This window comes from Labrus bergylta, chromosome 7 (assembly GCF_963930695.1).
Source record: "Labrus bergylta chromosome 7, fLabBer1.1, whole genome shotgun sequence".
Lineage (NCBI taxonomy): Eukaryota > Metazoa > Chordata > Actinopteri > Labriformes > Labridae > Labrus > Labrus bergylta.
In genome coordinates, this window is record NC_089201.1 from 2,235,037 (window position 1) to 2,255,629 (window position 20,593).

At 40.8% G+C, this 20,593-nt stretch overlaps 1 protein-coding gene across 3 annotated transcripts; it reads left to right on the forward strand.

The window, feature by feature from the left end:
• Positions 1–270: 270 nt before the first annotated feature.
• Positions 271–20,353, forward strand: LOC109992763 (BTB/POZ domain-containing protein 10). Of its 3 annotated transcripts, none has more exons than XM_020645509.3 (8): positions 271–429; positions 7,570–7,817; positions 7,919–8,240; positions 11,220–11,322; positions 14,595–14,715; positions 17,178–17,375; positions 17,728–17,838; positions 18,953–20,353. In XM_020645509.3, the coding sequence occupies exons 2-8, from the start codon at positions 7,631–7,633 to the stop codon at positions 19,429–19,431; spliced, it is 1,521 nt and encodes a 506-aa protein (XP_020501165.1). In that variant the 5' UTR covers positions 271–429; positions 7,570–7,630; the 3' UTR covers positions 19,432–20,353. The 3 variants fall into 3 exon arrangements, with proteins under 3 accessions (XP_020501165.1, XP_065812574.1, XP_020501164.1); XM_065956502.1 differs by lacking the exon at positions 271–429 and adding an exon at positions 480–635; XM_020645508.3 differs by lacking the exon at positions 271–429 and adding an exon at positions 2,499–2,781.
• The last annotated feature ends 240 nt before the right edge of the window (positions 20,354–20,593 follow it).

Genomic DNA, 20,593 nt, shown 5'->3' on the forward strand with positions numbered 1-20,593 from the left:
TAAGAAGTGTTGTCTTGGTTGTTCATGTCTAATATTAAGGCAAATTCTGATATCTGCGTATAAAATTGTGTTTTTGTGCTTGTTTGCGTATGAGTGTACCCTAGACTTTAGGCTGAATACCATTGAAGACCACAGATATACAAATCTCGCTTAATTATTGCGGATCAAACCGGTGCAAACCATAGACTGTAAATAATAATATAAGAGTCTATGGTGCAAACCCATAGTGCAAACGGGGTTCCCTTGGGAAGTGCAATTATCTCGCGATATTTCACGTGAATCTCGCTTTCCAACACCAAAACAAAGATCTACAGCTAAATGGAGTTGATGTAAGGCTGTGCCACCTACGGGAATACTCTTGTCTTCAACACATTTGAGTCAAAGTGGGCTGTTTCGGCAAATCGTCTAATCGGAATATAATGCAAGGAGGTAAACAGAAGTTGTGTTAAACAGTTTTTGAAATAGGCAGACAGCTAACGTTAGTCACCCGACGGAAGAAGTGTAGCTTAAAGCTAACTCGCAGTAAGCTAACTAACAACTCTAAAGTCTCTGTGATTAAGATGTGACTTACTTATTACCTTTTATTTTGTTGGGTTTGTTCACACTCAACAATGTTTACACTAGCATACTTTAAGGTAAGCCTTGAAATGTATTCAGTCACTCCACACATTAATACAGTTTATCTCTTTAACTGCAGTGAAATATGAAGAGTTAAAATGTCAACGTTTGTGTTCAAGTAGAAAAGTCTTTAATGATAACATACATTAATGTTCTTTGATTATATTATCTCTGTGTTAAGCTAACGTAATGACTATGTGCTGAGATGACCCCCTATGTGATCCTGGTTTTGGTCAATTATATCAGAGATTCTGTTTATTTGCATTTTGCACTTGTATAATTGATTAACATACTATGAGGGGCAAAAAATGACTAAAGTATAAATAAATAAATAAATTAATAAATGTTGGGAGAAATGCATACAATAATGTATAAATAAATAAATAAATGCATAAATAAATATATAAATAAATATGTATATAAATAAATGCAACAATTCATGTAAAAATTAATATATTATTAAATATATTCATATATTTATTTATGTATTTCTGTGTCCATGTTGTACAAGGAAAAGTAAATATGTAAATTAAGTGGGCCGTCCTAACATTACTGAAGTAGGATTGGTCAATTTTGAAAAACAGACAGAAGCAAATTTACATATATACGTTTCCTCTTACGACCTGGACACAGAAATAAATAGATGTGTAAATGTAAAAATACAGAAATAAATTAATAACTCAATTAATGTGGAAATGTATGCATTGATACATATATACCTGTAGAAATACGCTAATAAATGAATAAATACATGTCAAATTATATAAATAGCCTTTTTCATTAACAAAGTGTATTTATTATTTATTCATTGATGTATTGTTTTCAGCATTTATATATTTATTGATGCATTTATTTAATTATTTATTTATTTATATATTATTGTATGCATTTCTCCCAACATTTATTAATTTATTTATACTTTAGTCATTTTTTGTCCCTCATAATTAACTACCACAAATAACTAAATCAATTTGGTTTGGTTCTGAATTAAATTGTCATCCACAGTTATTGACATCCTACATCATTTCATGAATGGAAAAACTATCCAGATACAGTGCATGTAAATGTCTTGTATAGCGGCTACATTCACTATGCAGGACGGGAGGTTGGTGTTGTAGTACAGACAGATGCCTCGATGGTTAATCCCTAACTGTGTATTATCTGAATTGCTAGTGACAATTATTCTGAAAATGAAAACATTTTAAAGCCGGAGGTGACCAATTGATGTCTCCATCTGGAGCCATGGACCATTGGAATATAGAGGGAGTCAGGAGATTACCTTTCCAATATTACGATACTGAGAGTCATTTTGCATGTATCTGCTATGCGTGAGTCTGGAAGAGGACATGTGGAGACGGGTTACAGGCTGCGGACATACACACTTGGACATGCATAATACTTTTGTTGTAGTGTGAAAGAGTCCCCTGGCGTCACGAAGGTGGTGATGCTTAAACTGTTTTGTTGTAGTAGTTCTCAATCTCAAGCTGGAGTCTTTAAAGGTGAGGGTGGTGCAGTTAGTCTTGTACATTTTGTTGTTATATTTTAGCTTCATGTTATAACGTTAGGAAAGAAAATAGACCCTTGACAGTCTTGCAGACATGGTGATTTAACTGTTTGATAGTTACTTCAACAAAGGTAGAATACCGCTCTTATGATAATTTTATACTTATTTAAAGAAACAATCAAGTTACATATCATGATAACAAGTGATAATTGTGCAAAAATAACGTTTGCTAATTGTAACATTTAACTTAAAGTTACGACGGGGGAGTCTGATTTGTTGTAATCCACCAACAATGATTGTAAAATGCCCTGCTTTATATTGAGAAAGCAGAAGTGGGGATTTACGAGGAGTACGTGAAGGCATCATCTCTCTGATTCAGTCATGCACGCGGCCATTCACAGTTTAAGGTCCCTCCGGTGACTCTGAATGACTGGCTGCTCCGCGTCTCTTTGAGTCGAACCTCTGGATTGTAGCTGCGAGTTGAAGTCCGGGTTGAGTTTGTGGAAACGATGCTGAGGAAGTTGCAAAGTAATGAGCGAGGATGCTGAAGCTGCCGGCAAGCCCGCTTTGTTCGGAGGAGCGCAAGGCTTTTGTGCCGCTGTCATCCCGCAGCTCATCCCCTGCTGCTTTGTCTTCACTTGGCCCTCTGATACCGACCGGTAGGTGCACGATGGCTTTCAAAGCACCGGGCGACTAGCTCTCAGATTGTGTTACATATAATGTTGCTTTTCATACGAGAGGCTATAGGTTTAAAAAAAGGGAATTCTAATAATGCTCAAGAAAAAAAAAGACAAACTGTATTACCCATGATGGGACCTCCTCGACTTGTAAAAATGAGTGAAAGAGAGTATGATGATGGTATACCATTTAATAGTGCTATGTAACAATAGGCTGCATGCTTTGGGAAATACCAATGATATCATGCAAATCTTAAATCAGGATGTTAGTGATGTCAAAATCATTATTGCTTTAAAGGTAAAGGTCCTATTTTCAGCAACATTTCAAATGATTTTAACCCAGACTGCTGCAGAGAGTGCGTTCTCTGCCTTGGCCGTCTATGTGTCTGTGTCAGCAGCCCCTAAATAATAGATGGGACCCTCACCCCTCGAGGCTCTCACCTCATGCTTTTAATAGACTACCAAGATGCCTTGCGTCTCTGTCTGCGTTATTGTATCTGAAATTGGTAAGTGAACTTGAGTTGTAATAAACACATTAAAGCTGTTTCCAAGCTTTTATAAGTGCTTTAGGCCGTTTGCCCATTCAGCAAAAGAAAAAGAGAGATTGTGACATCAATGGGGAGTTGCCTTTATTGATGGGAAATTGGACAAGTGAAATGTTAGCCCCCTCTTGTTCTTTCTGTGATATCTTGGCTTCGGTAGATTTGCATCGACACGTGTAAGATGAGAGGAGCTGCCTGCCCTGAGTCAAATATTGCCTCCTCAGTTCCTTTGTTCCCTGGTTTTGGTTGCCTGTCTGTTTGGCTGAAAGTTCAGCAACATTGTTTTAACATCCTAATTCTGCCTGGCATTTAAATCCCATTAGAAATTAAACATGGATTTTTGCTCTGTCAGACTTCAGTGTAGGTCAATAAAACATATCACAATCAATCTTACTTAATTGTAGCAGTTCGGAAAAGAAGGTATCATGCCTGGAATACTTTTTTTAGGTGCATTTTGTCACATTTTTAGCGATACTGTCTGATATAGGGAAATTGCCATCTACACCTGAACACACCGAAGCACAAGGAGAGGTGTGTGTGTGTGCACATTTCTTCCTCTCCTTAGCTGCTATGGTGACCCCTATCTTCAAGGACACTGCCTGTCTGCAGATGTGGTGAGAAATAGACATATTTAAAAAAGAAAATAAAGGGTCTTGTTGTGCTCTTTTATATTTGAAGTTTAGTCTTTTAGAGTGTAATTGAGAATTTAAATAATAACCATACACACTGATTTTCCTACATTTAAAGTTTGACCTTTTATTGTTGTGTTTTTCATCCTTTGTGTCTGCGTGCAGTGGTTGTGTGTTTGGCACAAGACATAATCTTACACAACAGACATTGATTGAGCATCACCCCAATCTGTGACCTTGACTGGGTGTTGGTAAGGTGTGATGAGTCATTTCATGTGCATCTTTCACTGCGCTGTTGATCCTTTTTTTTTGTCCGTTTACTTATCTTGCTACATCTTAGTCTGCTCTGTCTGTGTCTACCCACCCAGACTGTTATCCAATTAGACACCCAATCACTGAGCTGGCCACTTACCCGGCTGTCCAGCACTTTAAGAAAGTCAGCCAGTATCCAAGGAGGTTTCTCTCATTACCGGCCAAAATATAATACATAGTTTACATGTTTTACTATTCTTATTCAACAATGAGCAGCTCATAATAATCCTTAAGAACTGTTGTCTACATGAGTTATTTTGTTCTGTAGTTATATACAAAATAGAATCCAAAATGCACTGATGAGCTGTTCCCCGTTATGTTTGACAGTCGTGTGATGTGCAGAGTAGAAAGCAGCACTCTATTTTACATCACTAACTCCATTTTTATAAAATGATTTAAAAAAAGAAGTCCCCCTGCTTTCTGTTTCCCCTCCTCCTTGCTCCCATTTTCCACCTCCCTGATCCCATAGCCTACAGTAGATGGTCATCATCATATTTCATAGCAGCTCCTCTCAGGAGAGCAGGGCTCGCTTCATTACTGAAGCCTGCATGTGTTTCTGCCTTATAACCTCAGCGCTATAGATCAGATAGACAACTGCATTGGTGCACTGGAAGTGAAATGGATACATTCATTAGCACAACAGCAGGAGTGTAATTTATCACATTACAGCTCAACAATAATCTTATTATAAAACATATGGTAACATTTATCCTTTTTGTATATCGATCCTTTAGTATCTGGTGATACAGAACTATCCACATTTCCTTTGTAACTTTTGTAAAGTCATCCTGCATTGCCCCTTTTGTGATACACGCTGCAGTTTGTTTTGTTGCTACTGCATTCACTTGATATTTGGGATATGTGACTCAGTTGTAGAGTCGGTGATCTCGCAACTGGAAGGTCAGGGGTCCAATCCCCATCTCCTGCTGTTACTTGTTGAAGTGTCCTTGGTCAACACTCAATTGCTTGTGTGTGTAACTGGTGTACCCGCAGGCTGAGCCTGGTGGATAGGTGATTCTTCAGCACTCAGCTTCTGTTAAGGTTCAAACAAGTCGACTGCAAACAAGTCAGTATTTCAGGAGTAATGTCTGCATCTATACAGTATTATTGGCTAACCATAAAAACAATGTTCAATAGTAAATGGTAAATGGACTTGAGCTTGCAGCTCTTTCCTAGTCATTTGACTACTCAAAGCGCTTTTACACCGCAGGTGATAGCTTCACATTTAAATCCATTCACACACTGATGACTGCGGCTGTTATGTGTTTCCATCGTATAAGTGTCCATCAGTATAAATTAATCCATTTATAAACATTCGCTGATGAAGCAGTGGGAGCCTCTTGGGAGTTAAGTGTCTTGTTCAAGGATGCTTCAGACATGTAGTAACTGCAGGACCTGGGGATCCTTCAGTTGAGGGACAACCAACTGAGCCACAGGCAAACTATTAAAAATCTTAAGCACTTCTTACCTTCCCCTCCCTTTAGTGTTTGATTTATAATACGTTGGCCAGTGGCTACTGAAGTGACCCCTGTAGCCTCAAAAAATATGTTTTTTAAAGATATTTTTTACAGCTTTAGTTTACATTTGAGGGAAAAAAAACATCTACTGTGGCCACCAAACTTAGGGAATGTGATCCGATGAGGATAGTGCTCCTTTATGGATTACTAAATTAAAGCCTTCCCTGAGGAATTTAGTTGGGGAAAAAGAGTAGTACAAGTGCTCCACATTTTTTTTTTTAGAAAGAGTTCAAACTTTTGGATAACTTTTTGAACACTTGCCTTTATTTGTATAACACCAATTCATAAATTTCATTTCAAGACACTTTAGAAAAGAGCAGGTAAAAGACCTTACTCATTGTTATATCATCTACAAAGACCCAACACTAATCCATCAAGAGCACTTCAAATCCTCGTTTGAGTGCATCTATGTCTAAGCTCCTTTGTGTTTATGTTTGCATAAGATTGTGTGTTTGAGTACTCTCTGTAGTTAACATATCACAACTGCTCTCTTTCTTCAGAAAAACACAGAATTACAGAAAACTACTCTGGGAAGCTTCACTGGCTCTGAGGCGGGAACGAGTATTTCAAACCTATCAGTATCAAATCTCTGATAAAGCAGCTCATGGAGCAAGTAAACCGTAAATCATGCCATTTCTGACTGTTGTGCTGTCTGTAAGCGAGTTCAGCGCACTCAGTTTGTTTCAGATGGATAAACTCTCTAATGGCGGCTTGGGCAGTGTGTGTGTGCGTGCGTGTGTGCGTGCGTCTGTCTGTCTGTCTGTCTGTCTGTCTGTCTGTAATTGGTGTAACTGCAGGCTGAGCTTGGTGGATAGGTGGCGTCCCTGTTTCTGCAGCACTCAGCTCCTGTAAGGGTTCAAACAAGTCGACTGCAAAACTTTTTTCAGGCTCTCTCCTCGTTCCACAGCTCAGCACGCACAAAACAAACCCTTTACCCCCTGAGCCATTTCTGCACCACTGTGTGTGTGAGAGTATGCGTTTGCCTAGAGCGAAGGGAAATAATCTATCTCATTGTTGCATGAAATGATGCACCAGTGCCTCGGTTTCTGTGTGATTTGCAGTGTCATTCCGCTCAGGCTTGAAGTGGGGAATCCGTTTACTGTTCTTCAGCATTACTATTTGTTACTTAATGTTTGCCTGGGACATGACTTCTCCTCTCAGATAAGTTGGGTTGACTTTAGGCATACCCTTTACTTTAATATACATATCACAAGAGGTTATTGTAATGCAGTTTATATTCCATTTTTAGTTCATTTTGCTTTGGATGGCGGATCTCCCTGTGTCATTTAGTTAAATAATAGCATCTTTGCATCTATGCGTAGAAACAGAGTTTTTGAGAATCAATACAGTAAAACTGCTTCCCAGTGTATGTTATTAATATTTTTGGGGGGTCTTGAGCTTCTCAATGTAGCCCTCCTTTCACGTGATGCATCACTTCTACACCCCCGTTTTAAAACAAGACCGCTTTAGCCGTCCCAAAACCTTCCCTCTCCTCTGCAATGTCTGTACCCCTCACTAGAGAAGTCAAAGGAGCAGTGCCCCCTGCTGGTTTAAAAAGAGAATCACATTTTATATATTATGTCTCATTGATTTAAATTGTCCATGTTTGTATCAATGGTATTGCAAGGTATTGTACACCCCTACAAGGTAGAGCAGATTTGTTTTCTCCGGTCCAGTGTGAAGTAGTAGAAGCATTAAACCACTATTTTCATCATTAAATAATGTAAGACAAGTTCATTCATTTCTTCTGTGTGTGTTATTGTGTTTTAGTGACCGGCATTGGGGTTTGTCAGTATTGGACAGCGAGCAGCAGCAGCAGCAGGTCAACACTATGAGTCTGAATGGGGCCGGAGCTGGTGGCAGTGCATCTGGAGGGGCTCGAGAAAGAGGCGGAGCAGAACATTACAGGGAACAACGGCGGCGCTCCAGCGACCGCTCACGTGACTCATCCCATGAGAGAGCAGAGAGCCAGCTGACGCCGTGCATCAGGAATGTCACTTCTCCCACTCGGCAGCACGGTGAGGAGGATACAAAGAATGTTAACATTACATTACAGAGTCAACTCTTACAACACTTACTGAACGTTTCCTTCACTGTTGTGTGTGTGTGTCCTCTTCAGACCGTGAACGTGGCGATGGAGGCTCATCCTCCAGATCCTCCAGTCCACGTCCTCCCAGGGTCTCTCTTCCCTACTCCCACGTTGGAGGGGCCCTGTACAGTGGACACATACCTCGTTCCCTTGGCTCTTTGGGAACAGACCACCACTCCAAATCATTGGGCCAGGGACTGTGCGATATGATATATGTGTATGACCTTAGCTGTAAAGACGGCCATCGCAGTGGATTGAGACTGGGAGAGAGAGTTACTCTTATAGTGGACAATACAAGATTTGTGGTGGATCCTGCCATCTTCACAGCTCAACCCAACACCATGCTTGGCAGGTAATTACTGAGACTCGAGATAGATTTCATGAAGCTGAAAGACTTCTTTGAAATATTATGGGTTACAAAAACTATATTGTTTAATGAATTGAGATGCACCCATTGCAATTTCCTTTTTTTAAGAAAGAATTTGACAGCAAACAAAACATTTTTGTGGCTTTCTTTAATAGAAATTCTATTTTATGACCACAATAAAACACTGACTGTTAATTGAAAACAACAACCTTAAAACTGCACCAGGTTACCTGACCACCTCTCATTATCATGTAAAGAAACACCTGCTTCACTCTCTTCAGCTGCATTCTCACAGGATACTTAAGAAATAGTGAATTACCCATCCAACCACAATCTATGACTATTTAATTAGGCTATTACTCATAGTCTCTTATCTTTCTGCTACTGTTTTCTGCACTTCCTAGATGAGCGATATACAAGTTTTTAACTTGGTTTTATATCGAGTACGCTTAGATCTATAATCTGTCCTGCAAAGTCCCACATCCGCTCAAACTTCTTTATCACAAGCTGAGATTCTGTCATTGAAGGGGGCTTTCATGTCTGGATCTTTTTAAGAAATTGTTCTGAAACAAGATGGCGTTTCCCCCATGGCCCGGTTTGTTAGGACATACGGGAGCAGAAAAAATTAACTCTAAAGTGGAACAAAAGTGAGCTGTGATTGCCTTGAAGAGGTAGTCCCAGCTCGCTTCTATCCTAACCCTGGGGCGGTTAGTATGCATGAGGACATAATCAACCCAGCAACCCCCAAAAAATAGTTGTTTGACTCATCACACTCTAGTAATAGTAGTTGTAGTAGTAGTAATCTAGCAGATGCAGTTAAATGGCTTCTAGGCAATTTCAATTACTATCGGTAATCAGTATTAACATAGTGATATAACATTACTCACCATCTCCATCCATCTCAACATCACAGACTCAACAACATGTACTGGCTGGTTTGGTTTTGGTCTATATCGTCGAGGCCAGGGGGGATTTGTCCCCCTCTTATCTCGAGCCTCCACTTTTGCCCAGCTGGTCTCATCGTTTTACACTTTACATGTTGCTTTTGGAGTTTAAAGACTAATTATTTAAACTCATATTATCTGCCGACCTTCAGCCTGCAACTGCCATAGTTGCCACAGAATGGCAAGAGATCTGATGAATACCTCTTTGTTAAGTTTTTTCATTTAGATATCAAAATGATCTCTTCAGATTTCTCTTTAATGGAAAAATAAAGAGGCGTGTGGCGCAGGAAGTCTCTTTTCAGTTTTCAGCAGCTATTGTCAACAACCACTGAGGCATTCGGCTCGAAGACACAAGTTTACATGGTCGCGAGTCAAACTGTAACACCAGCAGTGTGTTGAAAGCCCCTCTCTCCCCTTATGTTTTTTTTTGTGAGTGGTGTCCAAGATTTGAAAGATGAGCTCATCTGCCCAAATGTTTATACGATATTTGACCACCTCGCTCTTACAACTCACGTCTCAATATGTTGGCATGTTAACTAGTAAACTGGCATCTTGAAGCTTTTCCACAATGCAAAGTGTAACCAGTGCGCGTTGTTTACCCACGCAGTGAGAAAAGGCGGCGGTGATGTATTGGTGTTAGGACAGTATGTGAACACAAAATGACCCAAGGGAAAAATGCAACAGTGTATCACTTCCAGACTATCATCCCAGACGAAACAAAGCAAATGAACTATAAGTGTCCCACAATAACAAAATAATATTCCAGGAATATTAAATAAATATTATTTAAAATTCCTAGCTAAGGACAGCGCTGATGCAAAACCAAATATGGAAACGCTCAGCGTTCAACCCCATTATTCATTTGGGAGGGTGGCCTTTTGATGTGCCACCCCCAGCTACCCTCCCGCCACCGGGGACCAGTTAGACCAGATAAACCTATGGGAAACACTGTTCTACTTCAGTTGCGCTCTCCTCTCTCCCGTCTCGTGTCTCTCTCTCCAGACCGTAAGAGTCGATGGTCGATGCTTTTTCACCTCTGCTGATGAGCACCTAACGTCCACACTGCTGCTCTGTTAGCTTGTGTTCCTGTGCATAGGCATAAAACATGCAGCTTATGTTTATTACTCTGAGATCGGCACAGAGTCTGAGATATTTGAGAAGAGCGCCCGGTCACAGATCACCATCGAACAGGCAGAAAATCGGCCAATCAATCACCAGCCGGTTGATCTGTGCGCCTGTACTAATGAACATTGTCTTTGCTTTTGCTCGCTCACCCTTTTAAGGGATTCCTCATATGCTAGGTGGTAAACTTCATGAGACATATTAGTTTTTAATAACACACAGCATGCTGACACAATTGCCTGAGTGTTGATCGTCAGTGCTGCAACAGAGTAAAGACTTCTGAATTGGTTTTACTGGATGCATGTATAACAGTATTATCATTTCCCGTTTGGCTTTGCTAAAGAGGATAGAGATATCTACCATCTGCCATTCCAGGAAACCAAAAGCTGCAATTATTTGTTTTGAAAGTACATTGCCCTCCACCTGTTTTGTGCAGCATTCTATTTTTATGTCTCAAAGTAATCCAGCCAACTTCTTTTTGAAACTGGAGCTGGTTGTTCAGACTGTAAAATGCTAAAGTTCTCAGACAGGTCGCCCAGTGAAGGTCAGTTCAAGTGTGTCTCAACACCACTGATGTGGTGCTTACACAGTTACAGAGAACACTTAAAACAGAAGTAATGATCCTTGTTTTGTTCAAGATAACATCTTTTGAGTAGGTTAGGTAAGGTCTATTTTTCTTTAATGAACTTATTTTGAAAAGACTTTCCTTTTTGTGTTTGCTGTGTTGTGTTTTTTTAAAGCGCCTTCAGCATCATTAATGTGCCAGCCTAGTTTTGAAGCTTGCTGTCCTCTGAAATGTCCTTTGAATCTATTCTTACGATCAGTTTGTTTTCTCGCTGATGATAACAAATGAAAGAGAAAACATGTTGACCCTGTCATCTTTTTGTTTGTGTGTCAGGATGTTCGGTTCTGGGCGGGACCACAACTTCACTCGACCCAATGAAAAAGGAGAGTTTGAGGTGGCTGATGGTATCAGCTCCACTGTTTTCAGAGCCATTCTGGTGAGAACGCTGACTTTCTGTTACATCTTTATCTCCAGACTGTCACAGTTTATTCTTTTCTACCTACTGCATTCATTCCATTAATTTACACTTTGTTCATCTAGTTTAGTTTCACTTCCTCTGTACTGTTTCTCTCTTTCACTTTTCACTTTTTATTTCCTTTGACCTTCTTATTTCTTTGATCTATGTTGTATCCCCCTCCTTTTTCTCCCTCGTCTCTCCTTCGTCCAGTGAGTTCAGAACCTTTATGACACATGGACTGTGTCTCTCAATGTTTTATTCACTCCCACCTAATCGCCCTCTTTCCTTCGAACACATTCAACATCTCTCTCGATACAGATATAGCCCTCCACTTCCTCTGATCCTATTCTCTATCTGCAGTTTATTTTTACTGCTCAAACTGAGAGGCATGTCCAGCTATTTTTATATAAAAGTCTACCTGCTTTTCCTTTAGTTCAGCAATTTGAAAAGCTCTTGAAAATGTCTGAGTGCATAACGTTTAAGATGTGGCCCATAATTGTAATTAGTAGATTTTATACTTAATTCATTTTTTCCAGACTAGTTCCAACCTTTAGTTTCTTTTCTGCACAGTAATCTTCTCAGCACTCTTCCAAGTTGGCACTTGATGATCGGCTATTTTAAGGAGTGAATCAGCTGCAAAGATTCTGAAAAACCTAAAACCAGACACATGAAGGCATGTTTATAAAAGCAATATCGAGCATTAGGGAACAATTATCTTGTGCTATTTCAAGCTGCTCTAAAAAGAGTTTTCCCCAAACACAGGTTAAAAATGTCAAGTATTCATTCCTTACTCATGCTTGAAAGGGGGATGTAAAATGTCACACATTCTTCCCGCACATCCTCATTGGTATAGTGCAGATTCCTAACAAGTGTTATCTCACTTTACAAAAGAGCAGGTGAAAAACCTACTCGTTGTTATATTATTGGTGCATTCCATCTGTCAATGCCATGTTCCAGTTGCAAGTTTGCAACAAGACAGAGAAGCAACATGGACGATTCCAGGAGTAACTTTTTTTGAAACATGAAAACATTGTGTACAGATAGAACTTGCACGATACTATCGGTGTGATTCATTTAATAACACAGAAAGAGGATTCATTTACTATTTAACAGTTACAGATAAAACGATACTGATGATGCACGTAGCAGCCATGTTGGATTTTAACTCGGACTACTGAAGGTTCTCAGAGTTACCAAGTCAGAATTCCGACTTCAGGGGACGTTTCTGAAGATGTGTTAGACCAGGAACTCTGAATTTCTGTCTTCTGAGATCAAATAGAACTCCTCACCATATATTACAACGAACCCAACATTAATCCATCATTCATGAGCACCAAGCAACATTTAGCAAAGTAACAGTGGCAAGGGAAAAACTTCCTTTAAGAGGCAGAAACCTCGAGCAAAAGCAGACTCATGATGAACAACCATGTGTTTAAACTATGTTGGGATCGGAAAGAGGGAGATGCAGGAAGAAGGATAGGAACAAACAGAGCAACAGCAAGACCTATAAGATGGTAAAAGTAGTATAAACAGTTAAGTATGAATTTAGACTGATAAGCAATACTAGCAACTGACAAAAAAAAGTTTTATTGTGTAAAACATTAATGGATTATTTTATTTCAATCAGGAGAGTCTTCATCATTTCATTATGAGTAAAAATGTATTTAGTTTAGAAAAGGGTTGCAGTGGGGCGCTGGTGGAGCAGTGGTTGGTTAGGAAACCGGAGTGTAGCCGGTTCAAGTCCCAATGTGGACCATAATATGGAAGTTGTTCTGGTAGCTGCAGAGGTACCAGGGCACCTTCTGGCACCAAATCCCAACTGCTCTGGTGTGCTTCCTGTGTATCAGTGTGTAGCAGCCCCACTCTGACATCTCTCCATTAATGCATGTTCACAGCTCCTGTTTGTACATGAGATTCAGGCTTATGTGTGTGAGAAGCATGTCTCTCAATAAAATAGTGTAAAACCAGAATTTACCCTCAGGGATTAATAGAAAATATTTAAGAAATAATATAAAAAAATATAAAAAAGTATGAGAAATGTGAAAGTTGTTTTCAAAGGTGTAGTGAGACCAAGAGCAGGATAGGATACCCCTCAAACCTCAATGGACTCCACACTTTGGTTTGGTGGTGTTGAAGGAAGAACGTCGGGTGTAATGAGGAGTGGACTTTTGAAAAGCTGGACCTGAATACTGATGAGTTGGATTGGTTCTGACTGGGTTGGAAAAGGGTCTCAATGATTTAACTGAAACAACACCATGACAGCAGCAGAAGAGAGGTTTATAAATTGACAGCAGCAGGATGATTGGTTGATAAAAAGTCACGGCTGAATCTGGTTGGTTTAGTACTTAAGAAAGCAAACGGCCATGAACAGCTGATCACTGTATCAGGAAAAGAAGGAGAGTGAGAGATATATACTGTATATGACTGATGACTTAATGAATGATTGAGAAAAGAGCTTCATAGCTGTGATAGGCTAACATCGAGCAGTAATATCAGCTGATAGATATCTTTGTCAGTTAGACATTAGGACTAATAGAACATATCACTTGAAGTATTCCTGATCAGCTTTTGTTGTTGCTTCCAAAACTGTTTCTGGCAAGTGTAACACACACTCCATTGGGCTGTGCTCTTTGTGCATGTACAGCTAAAGGGCTAATAATAAGTGCTTGGTTGTGGTTATTATGGCCTAATGGATTATGGCATGTGCACGTCTTTGTCTGCATTAAACAAAACCCAAGGAGATATGAGAGAGGGAGCAGTGGGGAACAGGAGCTGAGAGTGTGTGTGCAGCCTGTAGTGTTTGAGCTGCTCCTCTGGAGGGAAACAGCCGCTGTCGCTGTCTCATCTGACACGAGCACGCAGAGACAGCGGGAGGATGGGAAGTGGAACAGCGAGGGAAAGTGAGGTCCTTAGCTTTCGCTGTCATCACCCTTTGCTCTCCGCCCCCATCCTCTCTCACTTTCCCCTCTGATTATCCACTGGTTTTACTTTCATGGCTGTTCACTCTCAACCCCCCCTGTCCTCCTCCTCCTCCTCTTCCTCATCCATCCCTCTCCCACTCTCTCTCTCTCTCTCTCTCTCTCTCTCTGCCGCCTGTGTGAGCAAAGCAGCATCAATAATGGCGCCTTGTTTTTTCTCCCATGCTTGTGTGTGTGTGTGAACACCCACTGTTCTCCTTGTTTTCTCATTTGTGTATGTATATATTCATATGTGTGTGTGTGTGTGTGTGCGCGTGCTGCTAAAAATGGCAGGATTACTACAAATCGGGGATAATCCGCTGCCCTGACGGCGTTTCTATTCCCGAGCTGCGGGAGGCATGTGACTACCTCTGTATCTCCTTCAACTACAGCACCATCAAGTGCAGAGACCTCAGTGAGTACGCTACACTGCACATTTTACTGTGTGAATGGTGCGGAGCTGCGGGCGGATGTAGTTGCATGATGTTGGTGAGTGTGGAGCAAAGATGGCTTTTGTTGTCACTTTAAGCAGAGAGAAAATTACATTCAGAAAGATAAAGAGGAGGAATGTATTGAGCCTGCTTTACTCTTTCAACTCAACGTGGACGTTTTGATAGTTTTTACTTTGGCATCGTCCGAGGTTTAGTGTTATCTTTAGTGTTGGTGATCAACATTTACTGCTGCTTACCGGAACTACACGCAGACACAGTCCACAGTCCATTAGTTTCTTGAATGCACAGAAGATACCAGTTTTTTATTTTTTTATTTTTTTTCACAGCTAAGTGAAGCTGTTTGCATAAATGTATTTGTGACGCACCTGTGACATTAAAGTGTCTCATAGCACGGTGTAAAGATGCTCTTCAGCATGTGTGTGTGTGAGTGTCTTATTCTGTGTTATTCTGTGCCTGCTGGTGTTTGTATCTGTGAGTGTGTGGGAGGAGGAGCTCCAGCTCACAGGCTGCTGCTGCTGCTGACTGTGTGTGCTGTGTTGTGCTCTAAGTAGGTCATGATTAGCTGTGAGATCTAATGCCAGTTACGTGGGCAAATGACCAACTTAGTAAAGCATATCTATTCTTGTACCTACATAATGTGCTTTTAAGTGATTCAAGTCAGTGGTCGCAGGTTTTTTTAGTTGTTTCTGTGGTTCATGTTTGTCTCATCTAGATCACTTCCTTTTGCATCTATAAACCACTCTTAAGAGGCAGCACATATTGCTAATGACACTTGTTGAAAGAGCCAGCAATGCTAACAAGTCTATAGTCAAATCTCAGGCTGTGTATCAAGAAACGCATAAACTATATGTTTTATCTACAGCGATTATCTCTTTTTTCAGAACCTCGCAGGTTTCACCACAGCATTGAATCAAAATAGAAAATCCGGGGCGCTGGTAGCCTAGTGGTTATGTCACGCACCCCGTGTACAGAGGCTGTAGTCCTCATCGCAGCAGCCATGGGTTCGAATCCAACCTCGGCCCTTTACTGCATCCCCAGCTCGCTCCTCCCAACATTTCCTGTCTCTCTTTGACCATCCCATCTAAAAGAGAAAAAAGTGGCTCACAAAAAAAAAGAATAAAACATTCATTAACTAGCTAGAAGAAGTCAGTCTATCAGTGCTCTGACTGTCTTTTTATTGTTAGAAAAGAGTGTGAAGGTATCACATCGAGATGTGTAAACACAGTTACTGTTTCTAAGCGTCACTGGGGGAATCCTGGAGCTCTTACATCATCATCCACGTCTTTAATTACATTAACTTCCCTCATATAACCAGCAGTCTTCATCTTTCTTGTACATAAAAACTCTGGTGTTGAATGAGCATCATTGTCATCAAGCCAGCATGCTCATGCATTATCAGACATATGTAGATGATGATGAAAACCTGGGCTAAAGCTCAATAGATCAGTAACAGCAGAACAACCTTAAGCTGTCTTACACTGTTAGATATTTACACTCACACTAGTGCTCCTCCATCGTCTGTACATATTAAAAACTTACTTTTTTATCTTGTTTCATTTGTAGTTCTTTGACAGCAGGAATACTGCTCTTTAATATATTCTTTACTTTGTGTAAGAAGTGTGCTGTTCATCATGGCCTTTACAACTTCAATCAGAGTAACTAAAAGTAGCTCAGTAGTGCTGTTTTTGTTTTATGCAACATAATCATTAGAGTCAGATCGATTAATCGGCCAGCAAGTAACATCAGCTGATATTAGCATATAGCAAACTTTCAGTATCAGCTAATTTTTATCGCAGATATGCAACACCGATATTACTATATTTATTCACCAGTACAATAGTGTTTAATTTGACTCTCATTGTGTAACACTAGCAGTTCTCATTCACCAGCAGAGGACGCTATATGGATTACATCAAGCATCATAACCCTCCAAAGTGTCAAGTGATGACACACATACATGCATGAGCAGTTACTTTGTTGTGTGACCATCTTGTCTTCATTATATCTTTTCCACAAGTGTTTGATAATTGCATTTGAGGGATCAGCGCAATAAATGTGTCAATCTATATCTACCTCTACAGAACACAGATCGAAGAACGATATCGGCCGAAATATATCGGTATCTGATTTTTTCCCCCCTCCCTAATACCAATATCGGTATCTGCACCCAAAAATCCCACATTGGTCGTGCCCTAATAATCATCATTATATTTTTAGAAAGAGAAAGGTGTGCTTCCTTTTCTAACTACAGTAGGAGGGATGATGATGACGACTGTGTGTTGAACTGCATTCAGTTTAGTTGGTAACATACTTCTCAGCCTAAAGTGAGACTTTCCTATTCTAGTATTTGGATGAAAATGAACCAGTCCTGCACATGTTCCACAGTCCTGTCCTCCTTCTAAATCTCCGTGTGGTTCCTCCACAGGCGCCCTGATGCACGAGCTGTCTAACGACGGAGCCCGGCATCAGTTTGAGTGTTACCTGGAGGAGATGGTGCTGCCGCTGATGGTGGCCAGCGCTCAGAGCGGAGAGAGGGAGTGTCATGTGGTGGTGCTGACCGATGACGACGTGGTGGACTGGGATGAAGAGTACCCTCCTCAGATGGGAGAGGAGTACTCTCAGAGTAAGATACTGCTTCTGGATGTTCATATCTTAATACTCCATGCTGTGCCACTCAAAACGATGAAACACACATCTGTGAGTCATTCTGTAGCTGACATAATCCTCCTTTACATGTACACACACACTCACTGTATTCTATTTCCACTCCTCTACTCACTAGAGCATCAAATGTGGATTAACCACAGTTTAAAATAGTCCCTCATAAGAATGCTATTTATTCTCCACAGAGACATTACTCACTGTGAACACATTATCAGCCTCCACCACTGCTTTGTTGACAATGTGAACTAATCTGAAACACATTCCCTGTGGAGGGTCATGCAGTGGGTTCATCTCTCTCTGTTTCTCAACAGTCATCTACAGCACCAAACTGTACCGCTTCTTCAAGTACATCGAGAACAGAGATGTGGCCAAGTCGGTGCTGAAGGACAGAGGACTGAAGAAGATCAGATTGGGAATAGAAGGTACTGATATGTTTTACTTGTTTTCTGTCTTCATGGACACTTCTGAATGTTTGCATCAGAATCATTCCAGTTGAAAGTAGCTGTCTGTTTCTGGTTCAGATCTAAAGCTGCGTCTACAATGTGGAATAGACGTTTGTCTGAGCTGTTTTTTCTTCCACAGAAGACTCTCTGTAGTAAACACTGCCCTTTAGAGCTGTTTGGAATTCAAATAAAGAAGTACAGAAGTATTTTTGCGTCATGGAAGCAGTTTTACTTGTAATAGAGAAATAGTCAAACTTTCCTCAGCGCTGCAGTGTAAAACTCTTAAACGAGTTGGCATCACACAACATGAACACATGGGGGATGATGTGAACACCATGTAATAGTTGTTATGGATAAACCCAGGTCTCCACAACAACATCTTTTCATAACATTTTCATGATGTAATAGTTAATCCAAATACTCACAGGAGGAGTCGACATTTACCAGCGCTTTTGTACAAGCTGTCTGGCAGCTGCCGATTCCAAACCAACACCTCCACCTCCCCGGTAACTTGTGGAAAATCAAATTGAGTCAGTGAGTTGAATAGCTGAATGTTTGAAACTGACTTGTTTCCAGTGTTTATGCTAAGCTAAGCTAATCAGCATCTAGCTCCTGCTGAGTGTTTACAGTAAAGACATAGTATCCATCTTAAGCCACCAAAAGAAGAACATGAAGTCCCAAATTGTTCAACTTTAGTTTCAACCTCAACAAGATCCCCCCCCCTCCAAACTTTCTACTTTATTTCAGACCCATAGGTCCATATCAGCATGAAAAAGTACAAGAAAAATAAATAAAAATACAACACAGGGGCAGCGACATACAGTATGTTGACACTCAATAAAACAGAGAGACATTTGTTCTAATGTTTCCTAAAACAAGAGGAACACCTTGATTCACTGAGCGCCATATTCATTTCACTTTTTTAATCGGTCAATCATATTTGAAGATAAAACGTCTCAGCATGATACTCTGAAACATTATTAGTAACAAACATATGACTTGCTCTTGCTTTCTAAATGGATCTTTATAACCCACCTGTTTACTGTTCCTGCACTCTTGTTCTAATCAGTTGTCCTTTCTTGATTTGATTCAGGCTACCCTACCTATAAAGAGAAAGTGAAGCGTCGCCCTGGAGGTCGCCCAGAGGTCATCTACAACTATGTCCAGCGTCCCTTCATCCGGATGTCCTGGGAAAAGGAGGAAGGGAAGAGCCGCCACGTGGACTTCCAGTGCGTCAAGTCTAAGTCCATCACTAACCTGGCGGCGGCCGCTGCAGACATTCCCCAGGACCAGCTGGTGGTCATGCAACCTTCGGGACCGCAGGTGGACGAGCTGGACAATCTGCCACAGCCGACGCCCAGCGTCAGTGAAGCACAGCAGCTGACATACGGGCAGGCATCAGAGAACAGTGCAGGCCCGCAGCTCGCTCTGGGCTATGAAGGCCCCAACCAGCAGCAGGCTCAGGACAGTCCAAGCCAGGCTGCCCACAACCAGCAGCACAACAGCAGCAGCTACACTCAGGCCACTTACCACTATGAGCCAGACCCAGACACACCGTCACCCTCAGCATGAGACTGGCTGCACACTGTACCCCTCCTCCCACTGCTGGGTTCACACCAAGAGCAACATGAGATGAGCAAATGTTCTCTGAGCATTGATTTGAAAATCTGTTCACAAAACATAGAAATAAGAAAGAGTGACTACGTTAGTAATGCTAAGAAGCTCAGCAATCTGATTGGCTTTAACCAGCCAATAAGCACATCAAGTTCAACCCTTCACAGCTGGAATTGAAGCACTTCTATCCTTGTGTTGCTTTCAGTGTGAATGCAGATTGCCCCACTGCCCCAACACCTCCTCCTCCTCCTCGGTGGCAAAACACCACTTTGCCTTCTGTGGCACCACTGCTGCAGCCTTTCTCAGTCAACATGGCGTCTGAGTGAACGCAATCTGTTCAGCATCGAGGGCGGATGAAGCACACCGGCACGTTGGCATTCCTTATCCAAACCCATCCACTCTGTTTCTATTTATCTGACCAAAGGAGACTTCAGTTGCATTCTGTATGCATGTAAAAAGACAGAGCTGTATTTGATTATAATGAAGCATGTGTGAGAGCTGTGTGTGTGTATATGTGTGTGTGTTACTGTACCTCACTGACAAAGTGGATTTCAGTGCCTCTTTGCTGGTCTTTATTCAGGGCTGGATGGTAAGCAGTGAAGGTGAACCTTTTCCAGCGTATATGAAGACTTTGAAAGGATTTTTTGTTTCATGCCTCATGGTTTTATTTATTTTTAAATATATATTTAATTCTATATTCCACTCCTTATTTTGTAATTGGTTTCTAGTTTACCTTGACTCCATGTTTTTACTTGTTTAATCCACTTTCTGTTTGTGTCCTGGCTGAGCTGCACACACTGCGTCACCATCACTGTGAGCACACAGGATGTCAGAAAACATGTTGAACACAATGTTTTTCTAATAAATAATATTCACAACCGTCGTCTTCCAAGACTCGCTTCTGTATTTCAAATCCAGGGAGGAAAAAAAAGCAGTTCAGTCTCCACCGGTGTCAGTTTTTTATTTCTTCCAAAACGACTAAACAGTGTATTGATTCTTCTCCAGAAATCACAAAGTTTAATCACCCTGAACTTCACTGAAAACAGAACTGTGCTGTTTAATAAGGTTCCTTTTTATACACTTATTTTAAATGTCTGCACTGCTGCTGGGTAGGTCGCTG